At 44.8% G+C, this 25443-nt stretch overlaps 2 protein-coding genes across 4 annotated transcripts in view; one reads left to right on the top strand and one right to left on the bottom strand.

Moving 5' to 3' along the window:
• The first annotated feature begins 1564 nt into the window (after window positions 1-1564).
• On the top strand, window positions 1565-6534 carry rnf113a (ring finger protein 113A). Its single transcript, XM_056287488.1, has 10 exons — window positions 1565-1690; window positions 1908-1987; window positions 2076-2171; window positions 2446-2553; window positions 3308-3417; window positions 3557-3663; window positions 3794-3883; window positions 3975-4068; window positions 4171-4277; window positions 6330-6534. Exons 1-10 carry the CDS (start codon window positions 1588-1590, stop codon window positions 6392-6394), a joined length of 960 nt encoding a protein of 319 aa, XP_056143463.1. The 5' UTR covers window positions 1565-1587; the 3' UTR covers window positions 6395-6534.
• Window positions 6535-7814: 1280 nt separating this feature from the next.
• The window catches only part of strada (STE20 related adaptor alpha), an 18849-nt gene continuing 1220 nt past the window's right edge, over window positions 7815-25443 (bottom strand). For 2 of the 3 annotated variants that reach the window (XM_056287481.1, XM_056287483.1), the window contains 9 exons: window positions 14121-14223; window positions 13919-14040; window positions 13577-13685; window positions 13299-13422; window positions 13044-13215; window positions 8770-8874; window positions 8248-8504; window positions 8109-8151; window positions 7815-7970 (listed from right to left, as the gene is read on the bottom strand). In XM_056287481.1, the coding sequence (XP_056143456.1) occupies window positions 7815-7970; window positions 8109-8151; window positions 8248-8504; window positions 8770-8874; window positions 13044-13215; window positions 13299-13422; window positions 13577-13685; window positions 13919-14040; window positions 14121-14223 (1191 nt within the window). Of the gene's footprint in view, window positions 7971-8108; window positions 8152-8247; window positions 8505-8769; window positions 8875-13043; window positions 13216-13298; window positions 13423-13576; window positions 13686-13918; window positions 14041-14120; window positions 14224-17064; window positions 17094-25443 lie in introns of all 3 variants that reach the window. The other variant, XM_056287482.1, reaches the window with a different exon arrangement.

Raw genomic sequence — 25443 nt, 5'->3', positions numbered from 1 at the left:
AACAATAGCTAATTTACAACCTGGTTTGTCACCGTGGACAACAAACCCACAACTCACACAGGATGGATTAACATTATGTTATGACTGATCCATAAAAGATGACAGCAGTCAGCAACTACTGCAAAGCTGCTGACTGCCAGCCCTTCACCTGCAAGCGTTTGGAAACAAGGCGATGACATCTGAACTGGAAGGATGCCCGCTGTACTGTGAAGGATCATGACCCCATTAGGAAGACAGGGATGAAGACCTGTGGTCAGGTAAGATAGGGGCCACGCAGACAAGGTGTTTTCCTCACATGGTAAATTGATGGACATTCAAACCTTTGACAGCTTCCCTAGGCCTCGGCTATCACGAGAAATGGTCGTTTTTCAACGCAAAATGTCAAATCGACAACAAAACAAGCTGCCAGAGAAAAAACTCCACAATGCAATCTGCTATGTAGGACCCGTTTACTCTGAGGCCCATTGCTAACGGAGTATTTTTTTTTTCACTGCTTCAAATGCCCTTACTCCAGACAGGCCCTCATCACGGGGACGTCACTTGATGTTGATGAAAGCACAAAAGCGTCACGACGATCTGTTATTTCTATGACTCAGTCGCAGGGTGCAGTCGGTATTACTTCACCATTAGTATCTGTCTTTCCTATTAAAAGCTGCGACTCTGCGGACGGGCGGGCCGTGGAGGAGGTCTGCAGCCCGGGTACATGAAGGTGAAAACGCACCTGCCTCTTCCTCTCGGGCGAACTATAGGGATTTAGACTCGATAAAAGGCATGATATCAATCAATAATCATCAATAATAGCAATGCAACCGTTCGATGGTCGTACCTTGCAAAATATCTCAAGTGAAACCCTAGCTGTGCAGCATGCAAGATAACGGCACACCGTCGAGGAAGAAGAAACGCGGTGATATACCTGCAAACCGTGATGAGGTTTTTTCGCTCCACGCCGACGCTCCGGGCAGATGCCTTTTTCGACGTTAACCCCATAGCCATCGCTGTCTGGACGCAACCCGACTCCATTCAGCAGCTCGGCTCGGAGCCCTTCGGCACCCCTGCCTGCCTGTAGTAGGACCGCTCCCTCACGCCCTGCGCCGTATTAAAATACCCCGGTGTCCTCCTGCGGGAGGGGGGGAGGGAGGGGGGTTGTCAGGGATGCTGGAGGAGGAGAAGCGAGGAGCCAAACCAGGCACGTCAACACTCGCAGGTGGGCTCAGGTCTACTTTCACGACTCACTGGGAGTCGTTGCTGGCACTAGCACTCCCAATGAAGGGACAAAAATAACACACAAAAAAACACGTCTTCCCTCGTGACAGGCTGTTACTCCTCCAGATATACAATGACTGACAGACGTAAATTGTGGCGCTAGGTTTAGTCTTCACAAATTGAAAATGGTCTTACATGACTGATGGACGGATGGGAGGTGTAACAAATGTTTTGGCCGTTTGGTGTTTTTGGTACTGACTCATCGGGAGTGGTAGTTCTCCCATCGGCCAGCAGGGGAACACGGCGTGCCGTCTGCATGTAGCGGCTCCGAGGCACCAGGGGTCCCTGTGGTGCCTTTCGTTGCGTGTATACACCACTGGGAAGATGGCGGAGTCCGAGGAGCCAAAGGCAGCTTGCACTTTTCTGTTTAAAAAATCTTCTAAAAAATTCTGTGGACGAAAGAGGAAAGCGAGTGACAGTGACAAAGGTAGCGGTGCCCCTTATTTACGAGCTCAAATTATAATTTCCCAGCTGTATTTCCTCCCATGCACTGCTCTTGTTTTAGCTCTTAAAATAGAGTTGATAGCGCCGCTCAGGTACATTACTGAAACGTAGTTAAGTTGACCAGTTTGCGTGTGTTTTGTTTTTTTGGGAGGGGGGGGGGGGGGTCTTGGACAGTTATCAACTGATGCTGTCTCTTTCAGATGCCAACAGCGACGAGGACCAAAATGTTGTGGTCAGAAAAGAAAAGAAAGATACTCGAGACAACCCTATGATACAAAGGGTGATGTGATAACTCTCATGAGACATATTCAATTTTTTTCCCCTTTGATTGTGGAGGTTAGTTTGAACACCGTCTATTCCCTGTACAGAGCAGGAAAGTGGAGAGAGAAGCTGTATCGTCCAGTGAAAGTGATGAAGATAAAGAGGGCAAGATCACCGTTGCGTACAGGTCTACACGGTCAGCAGTGAGTTCACAGATTTCTCTCTGTCACGTTTCACACATCAGTTACCCTCCCACTTCACAACCATCACCGTCAGTGTTGGGGAACGTATAAGAACCGTCTGCGTTTGTCTGACCTAGTGGCCCTGCGTTTTGTTGTTTCTCCAGCTATTTGTTTTGTGTATTTGAGCTCTGATACGTTTGAATCTGCTCCAGCTATTTTTTTTTCTATGACGAATAGTTTTTCCTCCACACCTTCACCCTTCCCCCCTCTCTCACCCCCCTGTCTGTTTGAAAAGAAACCAGAGGGACCCGAGGACATGGGTGCCACTGCAGTTTATGAGCTGGATACGGAGAGAGACAAGGATGCCCAGGCTATCTTTGAAAGAAGTCAAAAAATACAGGAGGTAAGAAATGAGATGCTATGTTTCTAAGCTAGTATAATGGCTTAGAAGTCGTCCCTCTAGAAAAAGGACTGCCTTATGAAATGTAGTGACCAATAGAAGCAAGATCTTTGGTTGTCTAACCTCATTAGCCATTTGCTTGGGAACTTGCCATTGCTCACTAGCTTAACTAGAGCTGGGCAATAATTATTGTATTTTTACGGTATTGTATCCGGGTGAGATTTGGATTAATTAATGATACTGAGAATCTATTACGTAAAAATAATTTTGATTTTAATATTATACTTTACCAAGCAGTTCAATGTGATGAAACCCAGTTGGATTGTTAACTATTGTATTTGTGCATATGTAAGCAGATATCTTGATATATATTGATATTGTGTAAAATTCCCTATGATTATTGTGATGATATTTTCCATATCCCCAGTTCAACACAACTGATCTGCCCAAAGCTAGTTTTTTTTTATTTCAGTGATGGCTATCATAGATCAACAGTCTAATCAGTTTTGGGTGAAAAAAAAATCAAGAACAGTGCTTCAGATGTTTAGCAGAATTTGAAAATGGTATTTGTGAAAGCTTCAGGTAACAGTTATTTGTCCTTTTATTATAATATGCTGTATTTGCTTTTTGTTTTGAAATGGCAGAAGCTCTTGGTGTGCACATACTGCTCCTGCTGTCAGTAGCTGCAGTTCTGTTGCCCTTAAATGCCTTTGTAATCAGCTTACTTATTTCTTATGATTCATTTTCCCTTCACCAGGAACTGTCTGGCAAAGAGGATGATAAAATCTACCGGGGAATCAATAACTACCAAAAGTTCATCAAACCAAAGGACACCACCATGGGCAATGCATCCTCTGGCATGGTTAGGTATGTGAAAGAGTTGATATTCATCACTTCCATCCTTGACTAATCTTGACTATTAATGTAAATTAATGAGAAATAACTTAGAGTTAGCATTTATTTACATACATATACACCCATATTCTATTCACCCACCGTTGAACAGGAAAGGACCGATCCGGGCTCCTGAACACTTGAGAGCCACAGTCAGGTGGGACTACCAGCCCGACATCTGCAAAGATTACAAGGAAACTGGATTCTGTGGTTTTGGAGGTTTGTAAAAGATGATTCTTTTGACGGTATCTGAAATCTGAAAAAATGTCTTCAACCTTTAACATAAAAAGTACAAACTTTGTGACCGTCAGACATCTCTTGGAAGTTTTGTTTTTGCTACTCCATCCAGACAGTTGCAAGTTTCTTCACGATCGCTCAGACTACAAACATGGCTGGCAGATTGAGCGAGAGCTGGATGAGGGCCGATATGGAGCCAATGGTGAGTTTAAGTGTGGATGCAGAAATGTTTGCCAGTGTGTTGTATCAGTAGTCAGGATACCTCATCAACATTTGCTTGCTCTTTTATGTAGATGAAGAGAACTATGAGGTGAGCAGCGATGAGGAAGACTTTCCCTTTAAGTGCTTTATCTGCAGGGAATCCTTCAAGAACCCCATTGTCACAAAGTGAGCCAGTCTCATCAGGATACTGTTGTTCATTGTGTAATATCTTTCAGTATTACTATTGCAATTGCGTTTGTTATTTATTTGCCACTAAATGTCTTCCAGGTGCAAGCACTATTTTTGTGAGACCTGTGCTCTTCAGCATTACCGCAAGTCCAAACGCTGTTATGTTTGCAACACACAGACCAATGGTGTTTTTAATCCTGCTAAAGGTAAGACATGTTTTTGAAGGAGCCTTGTAGTGAGAGGGGTTGACTCGAACTAAAATCCAAGATTTCCCTTGTTTTGTTTTTTTTTGCGCCCCCCCCCCCCACCCCATTTCTCCCCAATTGTACCTGGCCAATCACCCCGCTCTCTCGCTGCTCCACCCCCTCTGCCAGTCCAGGGAGGGCTGCAGACTACCACGTCTCCTCCGATACATATGGAGTCGCCAGTCACATCTTTTCACCTGACAGTGAGGAGTTTCGCCAGGGAGACGTAGCATGTGGGAGGATCATGCTATTCCCCCCAGTTCCCCCTCCTCCCCCGAACAGGCACCCCAACCGACCAGGACACATACCCACATCCGGCTTCCCACCTGCAGCTGTAGACACAGCCAGTCGTGTCTGTAGGGACACCCGACCAAGCCGAAGGTAACACGGGGATTCAAACTGGCGATACCCGTGTTGGCAGGCAATGGAATAGACCGCCAAGCTACCCGGGTGCCCTGCCAAGATTTCCCAAAGGCAGTTAACGCCTACATAGATTTCCTTGAATGTTCTTACTGACATTTTCAATATATAGTTCATCAATCACTTATCTAGTGTGCGACATCTTAAGTAGGTAAGGGTTATACACTCACCGACCACTTTATTAGGCACACCCGTCCAACTGCTCGTTAACGCAAATTTCTAATCAGCCAATCACATGGCAGCAACTCAATGCATTTAGGCATGTAGACAGGGTCAAGACGATCTGCTGCAGTTCAAACCGAGCATCAGAATGGGGAAGAAAGGTGATTTAAGTGACTTTGAACGTGGCGTGGTTGTTGGTGCCAGACGGGCTGGTCTGAGTATTTCAGAAACTGCTGATCTACTGGGATTTTCACACACAACCATCTCTAGGGTTTACAGAGAATGGTCCGAAAAAGAGAAAATATCCAGTGAGCGGCAGTTCTGTGGGCGAAAATGCCTTGTTGATGCCAGAGGTCAGAGGTGAATGGCCAGACTGGTTCGAGCCGATAGAAAGGCAACAGTAACTCAAATAACCACTCATTACAACCGAGGTATGCAGAAGAGCATCTCTGAACACACAACACGTCGAACCTTGAGGCAGACGGGCTACAGCAGCAGAAGACCACACCAGGTGCCACTCCTGTCAGCTAAGAACAGGAAACTGAGGCTACAATTCGCACAGGCTCACCAAAATTGGACAATAGAAGATTGGAAAAACGTTGCCTGGTCTGATGAGTCTCGATTTCTGCTGCGACATTCTGATGGTAGGGTCAGAATTTGGCGTCAACAACATGAAAGCATGGCTCCATCCTGCCTTGTATCAACGGTTCAGGCTGGTGGTGGTGGTGTAATGATGTGGGGGATATTTTCTTGGCACACTTTGGGCCCCTTAGTACCAATTGAGCATCGTGTCAACACCACAGCCTACCTGAGTATTGTTGCTGACCATGTCCATCCCTTTATGACCACAGTGTTCCCATCTTCTGATGGCTACTTCCAGCAGGATAACGCGCCATGTCATAAAGCTCGAATCTTCTCAGACTGGTTTCTTGAACGTGACAATGAGTTCACTGTACTCAAATGGCCTCCACAGTCACCAGATCTCAATCCAATAGAGCACCTTTGGGATGTGGTGGACCGGGAGATTCGCATCATGGATGTGCAGCCGACAAATCTGCAGCAACTGCGTGATGCTATCATATCAATATGGACCAAACTCTCTGAGGAATGTTTCCAGTACCTTGTTGAATCTATGCCACGAAGGATTAAGGCAGTTCTGAAGGCAAAAAGGGGTCCAACCCGGTACTAGCAAGGTGTACCTAATAAAGTGGCCAGTGAGTGTATATCCTGCTCAAAAGGTAGTGTCTGGTATGGCTGCATGGTGGAATCCAACAACATGGGCCAACAAACACTAACCCATCCTCCCACTCAGAGTATAGGAGGTGGTTGACTGCTATTTATGTTGAGCTAAGAGTCGAACATTTTCTGATTTGTTGTTGGACGCCATTCTTTATTGTGCCATTACACTACTGTTCTTTATTTTTATTTCAGAGCTGATGGCCAAACTCCAGAAACAGCAAACTTCATCAGACCAGCCACCATCAGATGAGAATTAGCTGCTTTGAAACCATTTTCCAACCCCCCCCCCCACTTTTGCGTTTTAGTTGTTATCATCTCTGTCAGTGTGAACAGCTTTTGAATAAAGTGCTTTTCAAATAATCATTTTCATTTGGTGCCATAGACTTGAGAAGTTTAAGCAAACATTTTTATTAGCAAGTAAAATAGTAAATCTTGACATGTGCAATACTTGTACTTCCTCAGTCTTTCTCAATTCTACATGCAACCATACAAGACAAGCACCATTGTAACATTCATCTTTGACATGTGTAACATAACCTAGAGTAACTTTTAGAATACACGTAAGTCATATTTTCTTAAGGTTCAAATAAACAGATGTTATATTTTGAAGTCCTACATAACAAAAGCATGAGATGGAGCATTTAGTGTAAGACAGGCGGGGAGCTGCTCTAGGAAATGTGTACATGTGCAGAATGTGCACGATGAGGCATCCAACTTGGACCTTCCAACTGGTTTAGACAAGACTAGTCAGGTCAGGCTTTGTAGGTGCTGAAGACCAACACGAACCTTTATGGTGGTTATCACTGAGCAGATGGGACACATCAAGTATCTGTAATCAAACAAGAGGTAGACTATACCCTCTGAAATATTAGCCCATTTCCACCAATCCTGTTCATCCTTTGGAGTTAGGCTGCATCCACATCCATATACACTACTTGTAGGGCAGCCCAGTGGTTAGCACTGTTGCCTCACAGCAAGAAGGTCCTGAGTTCGAACCCCAGGCCGTCCCAGGTCCTTTCTGTGTGGAGTTTGCATGTTCTCCCCATGTCTGCGTGGGTTTCCTCCGGGTGCTCCGGTTTCCTCCCACCATCAAAAAGACATGCATGTTTGGGTTAATACTCCTGTCTGTGCCCCTGACCAAGGCAATGGAAATGATAACTGGAGTTGGTCCCCGGGCGCTACAGCTGCCCACTGCTCCTATACAATAGGATGGGTGAAATGCAGAAAACAAACTTCATTGTAACCTACGATGACACAGTAAAGTGGCTTTCTTCATATACCCTCCTCGAAACTCCACACACGTCAGATAGGGCTTCTGTTGAGGCTCCAGGGTGCCACAACAGGCCTACTTTTTACTGAGTTAAGTACAATCTAAAGATTCTGTGTGTGAGTTTATGTGAGAGAAAAGGAAAAAAGAGGCCTTAAGTGCAAGAGTTTGTGCATACCTATAATAGAGCTAGAGGTCGCGAGAAACATCAGAGGCAAGATGGCTGCTGGCTGTAACACTCAGTCTGAGAGGAGCAACTCCTTTTAGTTTATAGTTTGAATTATTTACAAAGGGAGTATTACAAAACACAATCACATCCAGTGCAGTCCTAAGAACATTTCCCCGTTAAATTTTTTTTTTTTTTTTAAGTATCGGCCCATCTCTCATCTCCATCACTGCCTCCTTCAACGTCAGAAATCCCAGTCATCCACATCCAAGTGGCTGAGGCCAGACTCCAGGCTGGCCAGTCCAGATGGAGAGTCCTGAGGCTGGGAGCTTTCAAAGCTGGTGATTGGCGACAAAGGCCGGAATAGCTCAGGCAAGGCCTCTGAGGGTCGGCGCTTAATCTGGGATTAAGAAAAAACAACTGTAATATCTTGATAAAAGGTTAAAATGTATATTCAGTGTGATAACACAGCTCTCTGTGGAAATCATAATCTTGATTGATTTCAGTTGATATTTGCATTACAGTGTAACCTACGCACCTGTTTGAAAAAAGGGTGGCCTACCAGAACAGTGGCAGAAGGTCTGATGGTGAAAACAACAAAAGAAAAATTTAATATCTGATCCTTGTCATTTTCAGCACAAGGCAAAACAAAAGAGAAGACATAGCAATTAGTTCACCGTTTTTCTGGGTCCCTCTGAAGACACAGCTCGACAAAGGCATGGAAGTGAGGGGAGAACGTCCGGCTGTATGGGTGTCCTGCTGAGTAGGATGATGATGGCTCTCCATTAGAGTGACGGACCCCACCGGCCCCGGGGCCTTCGCAGATCCCAGAGTCAGCCCCCGAGCGAGATGGCTTCATGGACAGCTCCTCTGGCGGGATCGTGGTGGTGTCCAGCAAACACGGCACAGTCCCGTTCAGCTTCTCCAGCAGCATCTACAGAGGTGATGTAGGCACGGGGGTGCTGATTTACAAACCAACTGACAAAAACAATATTACCAAACCCAAAGACAACAAACGAGTTGGGAGTAAAGAGGTGGAGTTTAACTGAAGAAAAATAAATAAAAAATGCAAAGCACCCACATCTCATCCAACCACAATTGGCAAAACAAAGAAAAAAAAGAAAAAAAAAACAGCAAAAACAATTTGAACAGAAATATGTTGGGAGAAGATGGGAGGTAGTCAGGAACTTTCTGCTCACTTGTGTGGCTGGCATGTCTTTGAAGGGAACATGTCCATTGGCAAGCTCACAGGCTGTGATGCCAAGGCTGTAGATGTCAGACCGAGAGTCATAGCCTTGTAGATTCTGTGGGGGGAAAAACACACATCACAGTACCGCAGATATTACATCACCTATGCATTTCTATATTGTTCCCATCGAATTTCAAATTCACACACACACACACACACACACACACACACGCTTGCTGGTGGTGGTCCATCGAGTCCAGTGATGACATCCCTCCTCATTAACGGTGTGTTCTTTGATGACTGTAGAGTCCAATTCTTGATCCACGAGTTTTATTGCATGTTGGGCATATGAAGTCTGAGGTAGTGGGGGAAGGCATGGTTGTGTGTCTCCTTAGTCTTTTCTGTTGTTTTTTTCCCATTCCTCTCCATTTCCAGCTGTTCTATACCTCAATGGCAGATCTCCAGCCAGTTGGAATGGTTGATGGCAGCTTGCTCCAGTCTCAAGGGGTCGATACAACACTTCTTCAGTGATGTTTTTAGCTGGTCTTTGTTTTTGCTTCTTCTGACCACCTATGGACCGGCGGCCCAGATGAAGCTGTCTATACAGGACTTGATGTGGCAGGCATTCTTGAGGCATCCTGATGACATGCCCAAGCCAGCGCAGTTGGTGTTCAGTGACCGTGGCTTCTATGCTCTTGCAATTTGTCCTAGCAAGAATCTCAACATGAGGAACATGGTGACGCCATGTGATCCCCGCGATTCGCTGCAGATACCTTATGTGGAACTGCTCCAGCAACCTTAGGTGGCGGTTGTATGTGACCCAGCCTTCACAGCTGTATAGGGGTTATGATGCAGATGGCTTTGTAAATGGCAATTTTGGTGTGCAGGTGGAGGTGTTTGTTTTGGAAGCCCTTACATCAGAGTTTGCCGAAGGCTACAGGGGCTTGTTTGATTTTATTATGAGTTTCATGATCAGTGTTGCAGCCCTCAGAAAGGATGTTACCCAGGTATTTGAAAGATGGCGCAACTGAGAGTGGTTGGTGTTCTATAGTGAAGACAGGCATGGGGGTGGAGGGCTGGACCTCCATTGGCATAACACCTCAGTCTTGGCGGTGTTGACTGATAGACCAGGCTTCCTGTAGGCATTCACAACTGCGGTAAGGATGGTTTACAGGTCTTCTGGTGTGTGATCCCTCCTCTATTGCTCTCCCTGAGGTTTCTTCCTATTTTTTCTCCCTGTTAAAAGTTGTTTTTTTTGTGTTTTTTTTAGGGAGTTGTTCCTTATCCGATGCAAGGGTCTAAGGACAGGATGTTGTGTTGCTGTAAAGCCCCTTGAGGGAAATTTGTAATTTGTGATACTGGGCTATACAACTAAAATTGACTTGACTTGACTTGAGCCACAACAGTGCAGTCATCAGCGTAGTGCAGCTCAAGGACCTGCACTGCAGACAACTTGATGGTTACCTGGAACCTTCAGATGTTGAAGAGGTTTCCATTGAACCTAAAGTCTATTGTGATCCCACTACTGTCTTCCAGATCTTTATGAAAAAGTTTTGTGACACATAGGAGGTAAATGTTGAAGAGTACCGGTGCCAGCACACACCCCTGCCTCACTCCAGTGCATACATTAAAGGGCACCGATTCCTGTCCTCCTATGGTGACTGATGCCACCATCCCATCATGGAACTATGATAGAATGTACACAAATTTGCTTGGACAGCCAAACTTTTTCAGGATTTTCCAAAGTAGCTCTCGATTCACAGTGTCAAAAGCTTTGGAGAGGTCGACAAAAGCCATGAAAAGGTCTTGATGTTGTTTGCGGCACTTTTCTTGTGGCTGTCTTACTGTGAAAATCACATCCATAGTACTCCTGTTCTCCCTGAAACTGCACTGTGACTCTGGCAGCAGATGTTCTGTCAAGTGCATCACCATCCTGCATAGCATGACCTTTGCTAGGACCTTGCCTGCAACAGCTAGTATGGATATGCCATGACTGTTGCCGCAGATGGACTTGTCACCCATTTTTGTACAGTGTGACAATTTTAGCATCCCTCCACTGTTGACGGACACTTTCCTGGTCCCAGACCTGCAGGATGTACTGATAAATCATTCTGGTGCACAAGTATTCTCCTTGTTTTAGGAGTTCTGCTGAGATATCATCACTGCCAGGGGACGTATTGTTCTTTAGGGAGTTCATAGTTGTAAGTACTTCTTGAAAAGTTGGTGAGTGATCAAGGTTTGGGATGGGCGGACGAATTGGCAGCTCTTCCAGGATGGATTGGTTGGTTGGTGAGTGCTGGTTAAGTAAGGCTTCAAAATGTTCAGCCCACCTTGCCAGGATCCGCTTTTGGTCTTTCAGGGCTGTCAGTCCATCCGCTGATTTTAAAGGTGTGATAGAACAGTTTCTAGGACCATATATAGTCTTTAGAGAATTGTAGAAGTTGTGCATATCATTTCTGTCAGCCTATGATTGAAACTCATGAGCTTTTTTCATCCAACATGTATATTGCAGAGTGCGCATGGTTGTTTGTACCTCCTTACATGCCTGTGTGCCCTACACATGGTTTCCAGCAGGGATGTGATGGTGTCATCAAGAGTTCTCATCATACCAGTCCTGATGTTTTCTGGCTCTGTAGCCTATAGAGTCGATGGCAGCTTGATGGCAATGAGGTTAGGGAGGTCAATTTCTGATCCATGGAATTGTCAGAACTCAGAATGGCCTCAAACTCTAGTGCCATCGTGCCTACAGAGCAACGAAACTCATTCCATGCTGGGGCTGACTTCAATTTAGCACAGTTCAGTTGCTTTTTATGGGTTTCTTGAGATGCTGTGGGGGGCGCACTTTGATGTGGAGCTTGGTCATGATCAGGCGGTGATCCGTCCAGCATTCTGCACCTCTCATGGCACGGGTCAGCAAGACATCACTAGTGTCAGTATGTCTTGTTATGAATCAATCAGGTGCCAGTATTTAGATCGTGAGTGCATTCAGGATGTTTTGGTCTTCTGCTGAAACAGTGTGTCGATAATGGTGAGGTTATGCTCTGCACAGAGTGTTAGCAGGCTCAGACCATTTGCATTAATCTGACCAACCCCATGCCTACCCAGTATTCCACTCTATATATCCTTGTTCTTTACTACCCTAGCATTAGTCTCCCAGAAGAAGGATCTTGTCCTTTTTTGGGATACCATGAAGGGCCTCATCTAGTTGCTAGTAGAAGCTGTCTTTCACACCATTGTCAGATGGTAGTGTTGGCACATATGGACTTAACAGAGTGACATAGCGTGCTTTTGCTAGGGGGATACGGAAGGGTCATTACCCTCTCACTTAGTCCGGTGGGTGTTTCAGTGAGGCTGGGTAGAATGCTGTTCTTGATTGCCAGTCCAACACTATGCTGATGTTGTCCGCCAAGGGGATAGCCTTTCCAGTAAAAGGTATACCCTCCTCCTTCCTCTCTCAGGGAGCCTTCACCCAGGAGCCTGGTCTCGCTGAGAGCAGCAATGTCCACGTTGTAGCATCTCAGTTCCTCAGCAATCAGCGTGGCCCTTCGATATGGTCTGTTGACATCATTATCAAGCAAAGTCCTAACATTCCATGTTATCAATTTGAATGGGATCATTTTCTTGTTTTAACCGGATGGAATTCCCAGTAGGTGCGGTAACCTACCCAGGTGGTTGGTTGAGTGGACAATTTTTAGGCCACCTTTTCTCCCAACTGGGGTGAGCAGTGTGGTCCCTAAATAGGGCTGCTCAGTCACAAGGGGGACTGCCGAAAGCAGCTGCCACTCAATCCCAGCTGCTAGTGACCATATACCCCGTGCCGCTGATGTGCAGGGCTCTGACTAGGAGCTCCCAGGCCAATTCTACTCTGCTCCCTTCACCAGACACCCCAACACCACCAGACTTCAACCGGATATAAGGCCGGATATTGTACACCATGGTCAGAGGTGGAGACCTACACAAGGTTTTTAGAGTGCCACAGGGGGTGCGCAGTCACACTGTCTTTGCCATGACAGGTCAATCCTGGTGGCACGGGCTTATACCCAGGACAACCAGTCACCCGTCATGACTGTAGGGAGGCTGCCGGAAACTCCAGACTGTCAAAGAACCACCTAATGTGTGCCGCCAAACACGCTACTTTACTCTCGGGGTGTGTTCCCCTAGCCTTTGTCTCAATAAATTTCCCACAAAGCAGTGGGGGGGGGGGCAGCACACACACACACACACGCATGCACGCACGCATGCACGCACATAGTTGGTTGTGATGGGTGTTGAGGAAACCAATACCTGCTGCAGCACTTCTGGGCTGAGCCAGGGAAGAACTTTAACACTGTACTGGGGAAAGTCATGGACCACTTTGGCCCGCTGACCATGACGGATGAGGCTGAAGATACTCCGCAGACCTGACATGCACACCTGGCCATCTGCCGAGATCAGCACATGGCTTGCCTTTACACTCCTACACACAAAGCAGAAACAGAATTTCCAGGTCCATGTCTTCACTACATATCCGATTTAATCACATTTCTAAAGGTACCTTACCGGTGCACATAGCCCATGTGATGGATGTATTCCAGAGCTTTCAGCATGCCAAGCAAAATGTATGCAATGGCCAGCTCGCTCATCCCATCGGTGAAGTGAGTGCTGATCAGGTCTCTAGCCGATCCTTTGGCATGATCAAACACAGGTGACGGTGAGAACTCAGGGGCCAATTCAGTGAACTCATTTTCATGTAGTAATACCTTCTTGCTCAGCTTTATCACATCCATTTGTTTAACATAATTAGAAGTTATGTAGGTTAAAGTCAGACTCTTCCTTACCATAAGCCATAAAGGGACTGATAACCCAGAGCTCATTTTCAGCAATAAAGACGCACTTATAGGGTAGAATACTGGGATGGTGAAACAACTTTGACACATGAAGTTCACCCTGGAGGGAAGAGAGAGAGAGACATTTTGATGCATTACATCACACTGACAGACAAAAATATACCGCTCAGAACCAAATTAGAAAGGAAAATAGATTCAGGCAGTGAAACTAATCAGAAAATGGATGCAAGCATATTATATGTAGTTTCAGCATAGAGAATGACGAGAAGCTGAGTTACTTAGATTAAATGGACAAATGAGACGATGACATGAGTGATGATGAGGGATGAAGACCTGCAGGTAGGTGACCATGTCATTGGTGCATGATTCCAGGTCAATGCGGCGGATAGCCACATGCTCTCCAGTGGGTCTGTATCGGGCCAGGTTCACTGTCATCAAGTCCTCCAGACCCCGACCTAATGCGCACATTTACAGGTTCAAAGCAAAAAAACAACAACATATATTTTTACAGAAAAATAGAATCATGTTCATTTACCAATTACAGTGAGGAGCTCGTAGGCACTAGTGTCAGGGAGGAAGCTACCCATGGTGTACCGACGTGGGAGCGAAGTCAGGCTCTCCTGGCTGTCCTCATGGGCCTGTTGGAGGAGGTAGGGCAGATAAAAATCAGTTAAAGTTTAGGTTCACTTTCTTTTGAACCCAGGCCTCATAACAATGTCCCAGTTTGGAAAAGGAAATACATAATAGATTTTTAGTTTAAACGACTGCCCCCTCCCCCATAACTGTGTTGAAACCCAGAGAGAACATTTAGCAAAGTGATACATTTCTCAATACTAAAAGAGATCAGTCAAGTTTGTGTTTGTGTGATTCTAAATGACGCGTGACATCATTTTAATGTGGTCTAGGTTCAAAAGAAGTCAACCTCTACTTTAACCAAATCTGACAATGGCATGGCCTGACCTAGCCACTGTGTAGGACCAAGCCAGAGGCCTTGTGATGGCCACCACCACAGGATGAACCACACACATGACTGACGTGCCGTCACCAAACAACTGGCTATATGGGCCTGGGTGGATAACTAAAGAGTGAAAAAACTCAAACATCTCTTTTTAACATCCACTTACATCAGCTGTAAATTAAGACTTTGTGGATGTAAGCTTTTAAACATGTTGTAGACTTTGACTTTACACGTCCTTTAACACCCAAATAAGGTGTGTTAGTATGGTGCAACAGGGACAGAACAATAAGCCATGAAACTATTGGCAATCAAACCATCACTGGCAAAAGGTGTCATAGTATTGAATAATGAGTAGTAAGTAACCTGGCTTTAAGGAGTCATAATTGATTCACTTAGTCCAGCAATTCAAAGTAGAACAGAGATTTAATACATAAATTGTTAAAATAAGTGGACTTCTCCTGAGCAAATACTGGGTGGTATTATCCAGGTGAATGCTCCCATTGCATCTAAAATAATTATCAAATCATTCCAAAGCTGTCTAACTTCAGACTATATACTATCTTTTCCTCTGTCCACTATGCTGTTTTTGGGGAAAAAAATAAAAAATAAATAAAACAAAAACACTCAAGCATAGTAGCTATTTTCAGCAGTAATCCTGTGCGGGCTGCTGAAATCTGCCGGCAAAATGACGGAAACATTACAGACGGAGGTAGAAATAGCAGTGTCTTTTTGTCTTGGTACAAAAACAAAGCCAAGCGGCACACTGTAGCCATTTGGAGTGTTTCCATAGCAACCAGTGTGAAGAGGCACTTTGAAAGAGTTAGAATATATAGATAGTGCACACCCTAGGGTATAAACCCATCAAACACCTTAACATAGGAGGAGGAGCGTTGTTCCCAATAGAGTCGTCGTTGTTTTTGTTGGACTGTTCATTGTCTACACCTAATGCCTTCGCCATGAAAACATGCAGAGTGTCAACTCCATCTACAAACTCTAATTCATATACAGTGTATGTCTTTTATAAAGGAGATGGTATGTCTAACATTCTGCTGTGTCAACATCAATTATAAGATGCATATGACAAATAAAGAAAATGGTTGATTCGGACAAGAAACCTATTCTATCCATTGTAATTCTGCGGGCACTGTGTAAAACTGCCACAGCAACCAGACCCAGAATGGTTTGCCATGCACTGCTGGAGCTGCACATGTGGAGCAGCATCCACTCCATCCATCTGTGGTACACACGAACACACAACGGCTGATGCTTTTTGTCAAAGTATGCCACTACCATATCAAAATCACCTCAACAATAGGCCATACAGACAGACAGGCAGCATCACACAACAAGCCGTGAAGTACTCACGTCACACAACAGTCCATCAAGGAAATTATTCAACATGTTTAGTGAGGGACTACAGACAGTGTAAGCCAGACCACAAAGGTTTACCCCCACGCCACAGACAGACACAGACTCAGAAGAGCAAGCTATGTGATAGAATTATTAGTTCTCCCACAAAAAGCAAAAGTCCTTCTGTACCTACATGATTGCACAGTAAAAGTACAGTAATGAAAACAATCACATTAATAACAATAACATTCTTACCAAATATCATTTCTTGTAGCTTATATCATGTTTCACTTTTTTTGGGGGGGGGGGGATTTTTCCCCCCCATTTTTCCCCAATTGCACTTGGCCAATTACCAGAGGTGGAAAAACCCGGTCCAGAAAGTAAAAACCCTAACTGTGTCTTTACTCCACCCATGTACTAAACCATCTGATTGCACTGACTAGTTTCCCAAATTAGCTGGTTTAATACATGGATGGAGTAAAGACATGGTTAGGGTTTTTACTTTCTGGACCGGGGTTTTTCCACCTCTGCCAATTACCCCACTCTTCTGAGCCGTCCCAGTCGCTGTGCCACCCCCCTCCGCTGATCCGGGGAGGGCTGCAGACTACCACGTCTCCTCCGATACATGTGGAGTCACCAGCCGCTTCTTTTCACCTGACAGTGAGGAGTTTCACAAGGGGGACGTAGCACGTGGGAGGATCACGTTATTCCCCTCAGTTCCCCCTCCCCCTCGAACAGGCACCCCAACCCAAACCAGAGGAAGCGCTACTGCAGCGACCAGGACATATACCCGCATCCGGCTTCCCACCTGCAGACATGGCCAATTATGTCTGTAGGGACACCCAACCAAGCTGGAGGTAACATGGGGATTTGAACCGGCGATCCCCGTGTTGGTAGGCAACGGAGTAGACCGCTACGCTACCGGACACACTACCATGTTTCACATTAAGTGTTCATCTTAACATAACAAGAGAAACCCCAGTGAGTGTGGATGGTCCACTGAGCATTAAACATGTACAGCTCATGCACAGAAGACGTGTTCAGCCCTGGGGGGGGGGGGGGGGGGGGGGGGTCCTTCACAGACGCATACAAATGCACATGCACACACACAGACACACACAAAGGCAAGTGGGAGGGATTATAAAAGCAGTGATAAGAGGACCACACTTACTTTCCTGCGAGAGAGTCCCTGAGCTTGCTCTGGGGTAGAACAACCACATCAATGGCATAGAAACAAAGACAAACACACACACACACACACACACACACACACACACACACACACACACACACACACAAAACAGGAAATGGATACAATCTTAAAGTGACTCTTAAACCAGGAGGTTTCTATACACTTCTCTTTGATATATACACTTGGGAGGCTTCTCGGCATTACTAATGGGATTACACTACCGCAGAAGGTTCATATTTGAGGTGAGGACGCACAAAGGCACACAGCATCATCATTTTAGGCACTTCTGCCAATAATTAACCAGGACAAGTTCAAGCAGTGGGGAGATCACCTTCATTTGGGTCCAAATAAATAAATTCTATGTGACCTTAATAAATTGCTTCCGTCAGCACAGAAGATGTAATTACATATTACACGAAGCAAAACCAGTGACTCTATCTAAATGTTCTTCCCAGACACATTATTGTGTCATGCATCGAGAACAGAGCAAAGCCAAAACAAAACTTGTGTGCTTCAACAAACATGCAACATTATGTAATAACATGTCAGCAGGAAAATTAAGATGAGGCAAAGCTTGCAACTAAAATGTAAAACCCAAGATCTTTTCCATCATGCAACTAACCTTCAATAATCTACAACAACTACTACTACTACTACTTTCAGCTGTTCCCGTTAGGGGTCGCCACAGTGGGTCATCCGTTTCCATCTCTTCCTGTCCTCTGCATCTTCCTCTGTCACACCAGCCACCTGCATGTCCTCTCTCACCACATCCATAAACCTCCTCTTTTCCTCTTCCCTGGCAGCTCCATATTCAGCATCCTTCTCCCAATATACCCAGCATCTCTCCTCAACACGTGTCCAAGCCATCTCAATCTTGCCTCTCTTGCTTTGTCTCCAAACCATCCAACCTGAGCTGTCCTGTCCAAGCTGAGCTGTATGGAATATAACCATTCCTAATCCTGTCCTTCTTCATCACTCCCAATGAACATTTTAGCATATTCAACTCTGCCACCTCCACCTCTGCCTCTTGTCTTTTCATCAGTGCCACTGTCTCCAAACCATATAACATAGCTGGTCTAACAACCATCTTGTAAACCGTCCCTTTAACTCTTGCTGGTACCCTTCTGTCGCAAATCACTCCTGACACTCTTCTCCACCCACCCCACCCTGCCTTCACTCTCTTCTGCACTCCATGTTACTTTGAACAGTTGACCCCAAGTATTTAAACTCACACACCTTCATCACCGCTACTCCTTAAAACCTCACCATATCACTGTCCTCCCTCTCATTCACACATATGTATTCCATCTTACTCCTACTGACTTTCATTCCTCTTCTCTCCAGTGCATACCTCCACCTCTCCAGGCTCTCCTCCACCTGTAACCTACTCTCGCTACAGATCACAATGTCATCCGCAAACATCATAGTCCTCGGAGATTCCTGCCTGATCTCGTCTGTCAACCTGTCCATCACCATTGCAAACAAGAAAGGGCTTAGAGCCAGTCCTTGATGTAATCCCACCTTCACCTTGAACCCAACTGTCATTCCAACCGCACACCTCACCACTGTCACACTTCCCTCATACATATCCTGCACCAATCCTACATAGTAATTCTCCGCAACTCCCGACTTCCTCATACAATACCACACCTCCTCTCTTGGCACCCTGTCATATGCTTTCTCTAAATCCACAAAGACACAATGTAACTCCTTCTGGCCTTCTCTATACTTCTCACTCAACATTCTCAAAGCTCACATCTGTAGTGTTCTTCCGTGGCATGAAACCATACTGCTGCTCGCTGATCATCACCTCTTCTCTTAACCTAGCTTCTATTACTCTTTCCCATATCTTCATGCTGTGGCTGATCAACTTTATACCTCTGTAGCTGCTACAGTTCTGCACATCACCCTTATTCTTGAAAATCTGTATCGGTATACTAGTGCACTCCTCAAGCATCCCCTCACTTTCTAAGATTGTGTTAAACAATTTAATTAAAAACTCCACTGCCATCACTCCTTAACATCTCCATGCCTCCACAGGTATGTCATCAGGACCAACTGCTTTTCCACTCTTCATCCTCTTCATAGCTGCCCTCACCTTTTCCTTGCTAATCCTCCACACTTCTTGATTCACTATCCACACATCATCCAACCTTCTCTCTCTCTCTCTCTCTCTCTCTCTCTCTCTCTCTCTCTCTCTCTCTCTCTCTCTCTCTCTCTCTCTCTCTCTCTCTCTCTCTCTCTCTCTCTCTCTCTCTCTCTCTCTCTCTCTCTCTCTCTCTCTCTCTCTATCTCTATCTCTCTCTCTCATTTTCTTCATTCATCAGCCCCTCAAAGTACTCCTTCCACCTTCTCAACACACTCGCCTCGCTTGTCAGCACATTTCCATCTCTATCCTTGATCACCCTTCCCTGGTGCACATCCTTCCCAGCTTGGTGCCTCTGTCTAGCCAATCGGTACAAGTCATTTTCTCCTTCCTTAGTGTCTAACGTCTCATACAACTCACCATATGCCTTTTCCTTTGCCACCTCTCTCTTCACTTTACACTGCATCTCCTTATACTCCTGTCTACTTTCTTCATCTCTCTGACTATCCCACTTCTTCTTTGCCAATCTCTTCCTCTGCATACTTTGCTGTACTTCCTTGTTCCACCACCAAGTCTCTTTGTCTTCCTTCATCTGTCCTGATGACACACCAAGTACCTTCCTAGCTGTCTCCCTCACTATTTCTGCAGTGCTTGCCCAGCCATCCGGCAACTCTTCACTACTACCCAGTGCCTGTCTTAACTCCTCCCTGAACTCCACACAACAGTCTTCCTTCTTCAACTTCCACCATTTAATTCTTGGCTCTGCCTTCACTCTCTTCCTCTTCTTGGTCTCCAAAGTCATCCTATATACCATCATCCGATGCTGCCCCCTATCACCACCTTGCAGTCTCCAATCCCTTTCAGATCGTGCCTTCTACATAAGATATATTCCAACTGTGTGCACTTTCCTCCACTCTTATATGTCACCCTGTGTTCCTCAATCTTCTTGAAATATGTATTCACCACAGCCATTTCCATCCTTTTCACAAAATCTACCACCATCTGTCCTTCAACATTCCTCTCATTGACACCATTCCTGCCCATCACCTCCTCATCACCTCTGTTTCCTTCCCCACTGCCCATTGAAGTCTGCTCCAATCACTACTCTCTCCCCCTTGGGTACACTCTCCACCACTTCATCCAACTCACTCCAGAATTCAACTAACCTTCAATAATCACTGTGCCAAAAATAGATTTTGAATAGCAATACCAAACTAGTAAAAACACGCCAATTTAACATAATAAATAATTATATTCCTCATTATCCTTTTCGTTTTCCCCTGTTTTCAGTTTTGTGGTCAATTCCAATATTTTTTCTTTTAATCCTCCTAGACATTTGAGAAAAGTGCAACATCTAGCCAACACCAGGTGTACAACACAGGCCCATTGATAAGCTGACAGCCACATGCTCATCACATACAAACACAAGTCTGGTCACCACAAGTGATGTGGTGTATATTGAAAAGAGAAGAGGACCGAGCACTGACCCTTGAGGTACCCCTGTGGATAAGCCATATGGTTTGGACACGTCTCCCGTTCAAGATACTCTAAAAGATTTCCCTGAGAGGTAGGACATGTACCAGCGGAAGGCAGATCCTGAGATACCAAGCTCAGTGAGTGTGGAGAGGAGGATTTGGTGGTTAACCGTGTCAAAGGCAGCTGACAGACCTAGCAGCAATAAAGCTGAGGACTGACCAGCAGCTCTAGCGAAACGCAATGATTCTATTACCGACAGGAATGCAGTCTCGATAAAGTGACCCCGCGTAAAGCCAGACTGATTCGGATCATACCGATTGTTCTCAGAAAGGAATTCAGAGACTTCGTTAAAGACTGCGCGCTCAAGTATTTTTGAAAGAAAGGGTAGGAGTGAAACCAGTCTGTAGTTTTCAACCTGGGCTAAATTGAGTGTAGGTTTTTTGAGCAGTGGGGTAACCTGAGCTTGCTTAAATGCAATAGGGAACACACCCGTTGTAAGCGAGGAGGTGATGATGTGTGTGATTATGGGGTTAAGTGCAGGGGAAATGGTCTGTCGGAGGTTGGATGGTATTGGATCCAGCGGACAGGTAGTGGGACGAGAGTCCAGCAGAAGCTTGGAGACTTCCTCCCCAGTCAGGGGGGAGAATGAAGTGAATGATGTACTGTTAGCTGGCTGTGGCAGACAGAGTTGGTCAGGCGTAGCGAACTGATTACTGACGGCAGAAACCTTATCAGTAAAGTACGAGGCAAACATGTTAGGAGTGAGCAGAGTGGAGGTCAGAGGAGGAGGCGGATTGAGTTAAAAGCAAAAAAAAAAAAAACTTTTCGAGCATCAGTGGCGCCACAGATTGTGTTCTGATAGTAAGTGGTCAGTGGGCTCTCTGGTTTTACAACCTTTTCTCTCTGCTGCTCTGAGCTCCGCCCTTTACTCTCTGATGACCTCGGTGAGCCATGGACTAGGGGGAGCATTACGAGCAGGTTTGGATGTTAGAGGGTAGAGATTGTTAAGTGAGGAGGCTAGTGAGGAACAGAGTGTGCCTGTAGCCTCATTGACAGGGAGTGAAGAGAATTTATTATGAGGAGGCATGGAAGCCAAGACGTCATTGGAGATCTGGGTCGGTGTAAAGGCCTGGAAGTTTTGGCGGAAGGAGACCCTTCGTGGAGGAACAAGAGGATGTTCCAGTAAGGAGGTCATGAACTGAATAAATTGATATTGCTACGTGTGTGTGTGTGTGTGTGTGTGTGTGTGTAGGGGGGACAGTCAGATTTGCTGAGGAGCAGTTCCAAGTCAAAATCAGATCCAGAGTATTGCCTGCCTTGTATGTGGGGAACAGAAGAGACAGGAAGTCAGTCGCTTGTTTTTTTTTAGTAAGGATATTAATGTCTCCCATGACAATCAGTGCTGTGTCATCGTCAGGAATGGCTGAGTGTAACAAGTCTAGTTCAACTAAAAAGTTCCCCAATTGACACCCAGGTGGACGGTATATGACAATCACAAATAGCTTAATAGGAGCAGTAACCATGATTGAATGGAATTCAAAGGAGGAGTTGTTACTTAGCGAAGAAACCGCAGTAAATTTCCAGTCTTTGGAAATGAGGACACCCGTACTGCCTCCACGCCCAACAGAATGGGTGTGTGTGAGAAAGCAGAGTCAACAGAGAGTGCAGCCGGTGCGACAGTGTTTTCTGGACGTATCCAGGTTTTCGTCAGGGCTAGTACCTGAATGTCTGACACATTAGCAAGTGCTTACAGCCGATTGGCAATTCCATAAGTCAAAAGTAAAGGAGGAGTGAGTACAGGAGGCTTTCCTAGGTGAATACAGGTTCTCAGGGTTGCATTATCTGCGACAGATGCGATTTTTTTCGATAACGGTGAATGACAGGGATGTCTCTGTAGCACACGGTGGGTGAGGAAGGCAACAAGATAAAATAGTAGAAAAGGGAATTACCAGTCAGTGTCCTTGCTTGGTGGACTCGCACAGGTAGACTTGCAGGTCTTTACCCAATTCAGTCTTTGCCCAAAGAGGGCTGACGCTTCTGCTAACGCTACAGCGCAGCTGTGTTTAAATACCAGGAAGTACCACAGTTGAATCTACCCTGTCTGATTTTCACAACAAAGGAAGCAACAGAGGGCGCGAACCGAGTTTGCTGACACAGTTATTGAAGCTCAGACAGTGAAACTAGCAAGTGCTCGGCCCAAAAAAAGCCTGATAACGGCCTAAATCAGAAACATTATTTGTCATTTCATTCCATACTCATGAAATGAGAAGGAATATTGTTTCCCCAGCCCACAGCAGTGCAACACACAAATCCACACATATCAAAACCACAAGAACACATATGATCAAACTACAAAAAAAAAACTCCAAAAACACATACATCCAACATATCCAAAACAAACAAAAAAAATCACTGTCCAAGAGAGCGAACACCAGGATGACTGTCGGAACTGCCGGTCTCCACGGGCTAGCAGTTAGCTTAGCCTGCCCCGCTTCCGCGTCTGTCAGACCGCCCTTGGTGTTACCTCTTTGGGCACAGCTCCAGGCAGGGCCATGGTCCCTGGGCCCACAGGATGAAGCAGACAAAACTCTCCAAGCTGATCAAACGCTAGCTCTCACAGCCATCAAATGAGACACAAACTTAGACGCAGACATGGACAAAGACACTGTATGGACGGTACTGGGTGAGGCCGCCGCAAACGTAAATTCGTGCCGCTATCATCCCACACCGGTGCTGGGTAAGGCCGCTGCAAACGTGAATTCCGGCACCATCTTCCCACACCGGAAGCGGAAGACCTTGTATCCGAATCAAATCAACTCTGAATCAAAACTCAAAGCAAGTTTTAAATCTCTTACCAAATGACTGTAATCTTCCAAGTTACAGATCAGAGCTTGTTCTGCTGAGTTTAGTTCAATCTCTCTTAAAAACTGTTAGTGAAAATCTCACCCTGTCTGATTTTCACAACAAAGGAAGCAATCGAGGGTGAATATCTCTGCTGATATTCATCTATTTATTTTTCCTTTATTTTATATTCTTTCTTTATATTCCTCGTGTTTCTTTGATAACAGCATTCAGAGTGGAAGGCAAAGGAAGAATTTCTTTGTACAGGGAAGCTTGTTTTTAACTGTGCATATGACAATAAACACTAATTTGACGTGACAACACACTGCAGGCGGCAGTGTTTTAGAGGTTAGACAGACTTAACACCAAAGGTTTGCTGGTTCAAATCCCAAACTAATTGTAAAAAACGTGAGGGGAAGTAAATGATTTTTCCTCACAAAAACTACTTCAATGAGATCCTTGCACAAGGACACCTAAAACATAATTGCTAAGCCTCTGATCAGGTGAAGTTGGTCTGCAGGGATGTGAAACAGGGTGCTGCTATAGAAGAACATGCTCAGTCAAGCTTTTTTTTAAGGTACTTAAAACTCAACCTCTCAACATGGCTCTCCAGTTGAATTTAGAATTTATTGTAATTTTTTACACCCAGCTAACATAATTTATGGTTTAGATCAATTCTAGATTACAGAATTCTAATTACAGGTCAGTCCCACTTCAATATTACAGGTCAGTCCCACTTTGCTGAATATAACTCATCAAGACATCCTGGTAGCAGAGGACCTGGCCTGCTAAAGGCTGAACTGAAAGGAATTCCTGGATAAATAGTATTTCAATCAATTCATACAGCTTATTTAAAGCAGAGGGAACTAATAGCCTTAACTAATTACATATCCTAGAATCTACTACTAAGTGAACACAGGTAAGCCAGCCAGAACTTTGCTGAATGTTTAGGCTTACATGGAGTAAAGTGTGTAATGAAAAATTAGAGATCATCCTTAAAACATTCTCAAAACAGTAGATCACTAGCCTAAGCAGTGTTTGTGGAAATGATAAAACTCACCGTCTCATCTCAAATTTCTCATTATCACTAAAGTGGTGAAACTACAATATCAAAGTTTTTGACAATGTCAAAATGGAGATAAGCTATGCAAAATCCTGTGCAACTTTGCTGTCCACAGCATGCATCACCAAAATACTTGGGTCAAGATTTAGATCTTGTTGCAAAAAGTGTTAAAACAAATAAAAATGAAATAAAATCAAACTACATTTTATGCATTCATGATAAAAAAACAGCTACAAGAAGCATTAGCTGCTATAGCACAGACTACTTGATGCACACAGGACATTGACTGAATTTGTTTTGAAATATAGCAACTGACACATTGGCAGACGAGAAATACATAATTGATGGACTAATTTAGGAAAAAAAATACAAATTGTCATTTCAACATAGATGATTAAAGGGTGTTTCTGTTAGAAGTGGGGCAAAGCAGTCTCACTGAGAGCAAAGCTATGATTAGAATGGATTTTTCTGTCTGTATTAGGCATTCATACAGTAGGTAAAGTGCCTAATGTTTCAAGCAATGGAGTATTGAACCTTTTCATTGTAATCTGGACTGCCTTGTACCTCACCTCCAAATAATTCCAAATCCCGCAGGCTCTCCACACTCAATTTCTCAGATACCCAACGCTGACAGACACAGAAAGTTAATTACAGACATGGAAAAAGAGGGGGGGGGAAATCAAGCAAGAATAAGGAAAGGTTCCACACAAGCATAATGACAGTTTAAGCTTTTGAATGAAGATGATTCAATGTCATGACAACCTAATTTAGAGCAGTTTCACAAATGGAAGTGCTGATGTGCAACAACTGTCACTTGTTTAAAAGAAGAATTGGTCTCTGGTACTTTCTATCAAGTTTTATCAGTATGGCTCCATGATATTGCCAGAAAATG

Source organism: Lampris incognitus, chromosome 10 (assembly GCF_029633865.1).
Source record: "Lampris incognitus isolate fLamInc1 chromosome 10, fLamInc1.hap2, whole genome shotgun sequence".
Classification (NCBI taxonomy): domain Eukaryota; kingdom Metazoa; phylum Chordata; class Actinopteri; order Lampriformes; family Lampridae; genus Lampris; species Lampris incognitus.
This window is presented reverse-complemented; position numbering and strand designations above follow the sequence as displayed.